General features: G+C 41.6%; 1 protein-coding gene across 4 annotated transcripts in view; it reads left to right on the plus strand.

The window, feature by feature from the left end:
- The first annotated feature begins 3,502 nt into the window (after positions 1–3,502).
- Positions 3,503–6,830, plus strand: part of CDC7 (cell division cycle 7) — a 24,719-nt gene continuing 21,391 nt past the window's right edge. The window contains exons 1-2 of one of the 4 annotated variants that reach the window (XM_011939960.1): positions 3,503–3,560; positions 4,324–4,501. In XM_011939960.1, coding sequence (XP_011795350.1) covers positions 4,387–4,501 — 115 coding nt within the window. In that variant the 5' untranslated portion in view covers positions 3,503–3,560; positions 4,324–4,386. Of the gene's footprint in view, positions 3,632–4,323; positions 4,502–6,830 lie in introns of all 4 variants that reach the window. The other 3 variants (XM_011939958.1, XM_011939959.1, XM_011939961.1) reach the window with 3 other exon arrangements.

Genomic DNA, 6,830 nt, shown 5'->3' on the forward strand with positions numbered 1-6,830 from the left:
AAATTGCACCCAACTCAAATTTCCACAGGCCTCAAGGTCTCCAGTAGCTGGGCATCTGGTTTTCCCAGACAACTCTTAGAACCACTCGGCTTCTAAATGCAGATTACCTGGTGCCTGAGTAGTTTGAAGTTCACTAATAAGATTGTTCTCATGTGCTCCCTCTAAGAAAGGACACTTAGAGGATCTCTTCGCAATAGCACAGATCCACAATCTCACTGCCACAAACAGGTCCATGGCTTCCCTTGCTAACTCTGAGTTAGTAACTTCTTTTAGGCTATAATGGGTCAGCTGTGAGTTATGGAAGGGACAGATCCTGGGCTAGGCTATCTAAAGAAAACTTCACTGACTTTGGAGGATACAGAGATAGAAACAAAAGATAACAACAAGAAATACACACACACACACACACACACACACACACATACGCAGCACAAACAGACCTGGAGGCAGAATAAACATGTTATGAAGGAAAAATGGTAAAGGCACTGATCTGACCCTAAACAAAACTTTGTGTATGTAGTTATCAAAATACCTAAATAATAATTTTTAATCAACAACCTACCTTCAATATGCTTACAGGAGACATAAGTGCAACCAACCATTTGAAACCTAATTTCTAGCTGAGCATGGTGGCATACACCTGTAATCCTTGCTACTTGGGAGGCTGTGGCAGGATAATCGCTTGAGCCCAGGAGTTCGAGGCTGTAGTGATTCATGATCATGCCACTGCATTTTAGCCTGGGCAACAGAGCGAGACCCTGTCTCTACTAAGTAAATACATAAATGAATAATAAAAGTAAATAAATAAAACCTAACTTCTCATTGTACGTTAATTCCATAGCCATTTATTAAATCCGTACTATGTGAACAGCCATGTGCTAGGTATTAGGGACAGGATCACAGAGAAAGGGGGAAAAAGTACCTACTAAAAATTAACTAATACAAGCTAACAATGTCCAGGCCTATGGGACCAAGCATTTTACATGTATTATGTCACTTTATCTAATTTAATCCCTATAGCAAACCAAGCAAATATTTGTCCGTTTTACATTTTTGAAATATGAGTGTCACAGATATTGAACAAGTTACACAGCTAGTATAAAATTTATAAACAATTTGACACTGTAGCCACCATTCTATTTGTGTGCCCTACTCTTCCGATAAAGACAAGAAACCAAACTAAGAAACAAACCAAACCTCAAGAGTTGTCTCCATTTGTAGATTTTTTGTTTGTCAATAAATTCAATATAGTCTTTCTGTTCCACTCCAAAGTTGCTCTAAAGGCTCTAATGACTACCTCTGATCAATTCTGTATCCTCACTATTTCTGTGAAGCATTTGCTATAGATGACCACTTCTAATTGTAAAACTTTCTGCTCTTGGCTTCTATGACATCGCCTTCTTACCTCACAGACAACTACTTCTCAGCCTCTTGCTGGTTCTTCCTCCTCCTCTGCTCAACTATGAAATGTTGGAAGTTATCATAGCCCAACTCTCTATCTACAATCTTTGCTTAGATAATATCGTATAGTCCAAGACTAAGTTTCATCTACAAATTCATAACTGCCAAGTTTATTTCTTCACCCTGAACTATACCCCAGACCAATATATTCATCTGTTTCTTTGACATCATCAGTTGCATATCTTGAACTTGATTATTGTAAATGTCCTCCAGACAATGACCACCAGGAACACAACTACAGCTGAGCAACTTGGATTTATTGCTTGTTTCAGTACATAAGAATGCACACCATGGGAACCATGGGATGTCTTAGGAAGAGGGTGTTAAAAAGGACTTGTTATAGAATTTGAGTTTGTGTTAGGAGATTTATGGAAGGGTTCAAGAAAGAGGGACTTTGACCTGGATTGGAAGCTGTAAGGAAGCAAGGATAATTCTATAATTGGGTATTTTAGTAAGTATTATGTAGAAGGAAGGAAGGCTAGACTGAGGCTAAAACTATAATTGGTAAAGCAGCAGCAGGCACTCGTATTAGCCAGGATAAGGAGATATTTGATCATTTTTATGGCTTGGGCAATGTTGATGTTTTGTCTATGTTCAGATGTGATTACAGAGTGATCTTACTTTTGTCTTGATCTATTATGGTCACAACTCTGTCTTGTCTTGATGTTCTGTGAAATTGTTTACGTTCAACAGAAGAATAAAAATGCTTAGCTTTGATTGCCAGGCCAGCTCAAAGCAACAGCAAGCCAAGCTGGTAGTACCAGGCCATCTCCTGGATGTCACGGTCTGCTTTTCTCTTTCTCAGTATCCACACTAGAATTCTTGATTTACTCTCTTCCACCTCACTCAGTCAAAACCCATTACCTCACAGACTTCCCTTCTATGTGGCACTACCACCCACACATATGCTAGCCCCAAAACCTAAGATTCACTCTTGATAACGCCCTTTTCTTAATTTTCCACAGCCAATCACCAAATCCCATTGTCTTCTTTCTTTTATTTCTTCCGCCATTGTTCTGGTCCAAACTACCATTATCTTTCTCCTAAACATGAAGTGCATCCTATTTCCTCTGCTTCCACACTTGCCCCTCTATAATCCATTCTCTTCATAACACATAGATTATATCACTCCCTTGCTTTAAAACTTTCAAATAGCTTCCTATTGTACTCAGAATAAAAGCCAAACCTCTTACCCTGGCTTTCAAGGACCACGGTCTGGCTTCTGCCTAACTCTCCACCCTCATCTATCTGGGACTATCTTGTCGCTCACTCACTGTGCTTCCCCCACACTGGCCTTTCCTGCCCTGCCCCTGCAACATACCAAGTTCCTCTTTCTCTCTGCATTTGCCCTGTCCTTTCTTTGCCAGGACAATAGTCTCCCTGCCAGCTCTTTCTCATCCAGGTCTTTTTGAGAGGGCTTCCCTGACCATCTAGATGCCACCTTCCTAGGCACTATCACATCTTTTCATTTTATTTCCTTCAAGTAGTAATCAACACCGGAAAGAATACTGTTCATGTATTCATCCGTTATTGTCATCGCTTCACTGGAATTCAGCTTCCTACAGGGATGGTGTTTGTCTTGCTCACTATGATTTCAGCCCCTAGAAACCCACCTACCTCATAGCCAAGGACTCAGTAAACGGTACACACTGCCTTCCTGCCACTGTGCTAATTTCTACTAACACAGTCACAAATAATCAGCATTTTCTGCTTGTTTTTAACGGAAAGTAGGGCATTCAATGAAAAGGAAGTAAAAGCAGAGAGTCAAGAAAGTGCCTTCTATCCATGGAGTACCCAAGTGTTGTGTGGCCACGGTATATAGGGATGTGTCAGCACCTGACGTTTTTCCTTCTCTGAGCTAGTTTCTTTCCTGGAAATCATGTTGGGCCCTTAGCCTTATGGTTCACCCTGTTTTTTAAGATCATCCCGGGGTTTCATTCCCACAACCACTCCTCCAGCTAGCCAAGGCGGCGGAAAGAAACCCCTCCCTCTTGCGCAAGCGCCCAGTAGCGGAATCCGCTGGGTCGAGGGCTTTAGTGTGCGCATGTGCAACGAGAGCTGCGGCGGGAAGTGTTGCGCAGGCGCATCCGATCGACTCGGTAGGTGGGGAGCTCTTGGAGACGGCGACCCAGGCATCTGGGGAGCCACAGAAGTCGTACTCCCTTAAACCGTGAGTTTGAGACGGTTTGTTCCATGGCGCGGGATTGTGAGGGATTAGGAACGAATTCTGGATGGTGACTTCGGTTTTCTTGCCATGCAGTTCCTTTCCCCGTCCCCGTTCGGATCCCTCCGACCTGCGGCGGGAAAGTCGCGCGCCTGCGCACTAAGCATCTGGTTCGGTCTCTGGTCGGAGGGAAGACGGTCTTTTCCGGCTGACCTCGCGGCCAGCGCTGGTCGGAGGATTCCCATCTCCTCCTCCGCGCAGTACTCGTAGCCAGGGTCGTATCAGTTCTCCATCAAGTTGCGTGGGGCCTTGGACGAGCTTCCTGGCGCTCCCTGTCAGTGGCGAAACAGTTTTCTCGCTCAGTCCTTTTCCTGACTTCAAACCGCCCCCGGCGCTCGGCCCCTCCCCCACGCGGTCCCGCAGGCTGCGCCGGACTAGCTGCCTCGCCGTTTCCCACTGCGCCCGCTGCTGCGCGGTTGCCCAAGCCGGGAAATTCTCCCTGCAGCCCCCTGCCGGCGTTTCTGATAGATGAAAATAAAGCACATGGAATTCCTTAGAAAAGGCCACAGTATGCCCTACTGTGGAGGTTTGGACACATGGTGCGTTTGAAAATGTTTGCCCCTTTGGGGGCAGTGGCATGTTTTTAGTGCATGGTTTAGTGAGTCATCTAAACTTCTCCAGTGTTCTAATTTTTACAGCTGCTTTGCTTCCCCTGTGGATGTAACCCCTTAGCTGGCATTTTGCATCCCAGTTGTCTTGTGATGGAGGCGTCTTTGGGGATTCAAATGGATGAGCCAATGGCTTTTTCTCCCCAGCGTGACCGGTCTCAGGCTGAAGGCTCTTTAAAAAAAAACGAGCAGAATTTTAAACTTGCAGGTATGTGTTTAATTCCAAAAATGTACAGTCGCAAAGATTTTTCAGGCAACAATTTTGTGTTTTCAATTGCTGTCGAAAAATAAGTAGATTGAATCTTAAAGTGAGTTGTGTGTTTCTATAGGACAGTGTTTTAAAACAGAGCTTCGTATGATCTAAATGTAGGACTGAATTGCAATTTGGAAGACTGTAATACAACCCGTTTTACGGTTGAAGTTGCTCTGGTCATCAGTATTGGTAACTAAGAATGCAGAAATTTGATGATGCCCAAATTAAATTTCTTTTCTCTACCTGTGTTCTTACCTCTACTCACCACATTGCCTTAAGCTTAAATTTAGAAATTGACACTGGAGATCATCACTTAAGTATTCAAAAGCAGAACTCACAGAGAAAAAAATATGAAATGTTTGTAGCAGTAATAAAACACCATATCTCAGTGTACAGCATGAAATGTTGTTTGGCCGTAAACCAGACCTTGGGGTGAAGAGGACAGGGTCAGGCAGTGCCTGCTCTTGTACACTCGCATGTATGCTTTCATTTCTGCTCTGGCACAGGACCTGGGACATAGTAGGTATTTGTTAATAATAAATATTTGTTAAATAGAGGAATTCTAGTTGACTGTATTTTTTTTTCCTGAAAGGGTAGCCAGATCATCTTTTCCATCTTTGTCTGAAGTGAATTCTGTGCTTGTCCAAAAGATACTTATTTTGACCTTTTGTCCATATATTCTTTATAACCCCACCCTAGAAAAATATGACATCACATACTTTCTGCTTTGATGGAAGTCAGTTATCCCAGTTACCTAAACTTGAAACTTTAATCTTCAGCTGATGCTTTTTATTTGTTCCCCATATCGTCACCTAGCTTTATTTCTTTTTAATAGGTATGGCGTTGTGTCTTCTTTCCATTCCCATTTCCACCACATTAATTCATTTCCTTACACTTTGTTCCTGATTTACAACAGTTTCTCACCTATGCTGCCTGCTTGCACTTTTCCATCCTTCAGTTCATCTGGTACGTTGGTGCTAGAATAATCTTAAAATGCCACTTTCATCCAGTTTCATGGATACTGTTCCTCTTCCTTTCCATTTTTCCAGCAGTTAGCTGTTTTTTTAGTTCATCTTTCCCTTACTAGTCATTGGACACATAACACAGTAACACAGTCATTGTAGTATTCTTTTTCTATTGCTTAGGACTCTGCATTTTGTCTCCACTGTAAGCCCCTTGGCGGCAGTATCTCCTCTGGCTTCTGAAGTATGTTGTGACTGCAGCAGAGTATCTGAATGGATAACTCTGACTTGGTTCTGGCATCTTGTTTAGGAGAATGCCACTATTCTAATATTCTGAAAATCTGCTGGGAAGTAAAGAATGGGGTGAATTTTATTCCAGATTTCAAAAGTTTTGTAGCGTTTATGTAACAGAATATTGGACATTATAAATAATACGATAAATTATAAAACATGCTAAAACTTTACTCTTGCGGCTCTTTTTAAAATATGATCCTTAATGACAGCTAAAGTTATACAAACATAACTTCAATGGGGAGTAAAGCTGATGAGGTCCAGGCACATAACAGTCTCGTAATCTAATTGGGAAAGTAAATCAAATTAGATGATGAGACAGGTATATGCCTGCACCTTATCAGCTTTACTACTTATTGAAGTTATATTTTTGATTGGATGTTTTATATATCTTTGTATTCCCAGAGCTTAACAGTGTCCAGCACATAGTAGGTGCTTGAAAATATTTGAATGAATGATTTAATGTAAGGATATAAAGTAAAATACTTAGTGTAATGGATGAATAGCATGTCTCTTTATTTTGAGGTATTTGTAAGATTTTTTATAACATTTTTCTGATAAACATGATTATTGAAAGTTTTGAAGTGAAGAAAGCCAAAATAAAGTCTTTTCGCATTATTGAACTATTGCCTGAACCGGAGTATGAGATCTTATTTCTGATCTCCATTTTTTGTTTAATATATATCTTGAATATTGCTGATGTAGTAAATATTCTACAACTGGATTTAAGGTCCATTGTATATTATATTATATTTAATCACCTTTTACTGTTGACCCTATAACTCCTGCACTCAAGCCATCCTACCCCCTCAGCCTCCTGAGTAGCTTGGATTACTGGCATGTGCCACTACACCCAGCTAATTTTAAATGTTTTTTTACAGATAGGATCTTGCTATGTTGCCCAGGCTGGTCTCAAACTCCTGGCCTCAAGCAATCCTCCCATCTTGGCCTCCCAAAGCACTGCAATTACAGGTGTGAGCCACCATGCCTGGCCAGTTTTAAATGTTTTTTTACAGATAGGATCTTGCTAT

Source organism: Colobus angolensis, unplaced genomic scaffold (genome assembly GCF_000951035.1).
Source record: "Colobus angolensis palliatus isolate OR3802 unplaced genomic scaffold, Cang.pa_1.0 Scaffold186, whole genome shotgun sequence".
NCBI lineage: Eukaryota > Metazoa > Chordata > Mammalia > Primates > Cercopithecidae > Colobus > Colobus angolensis.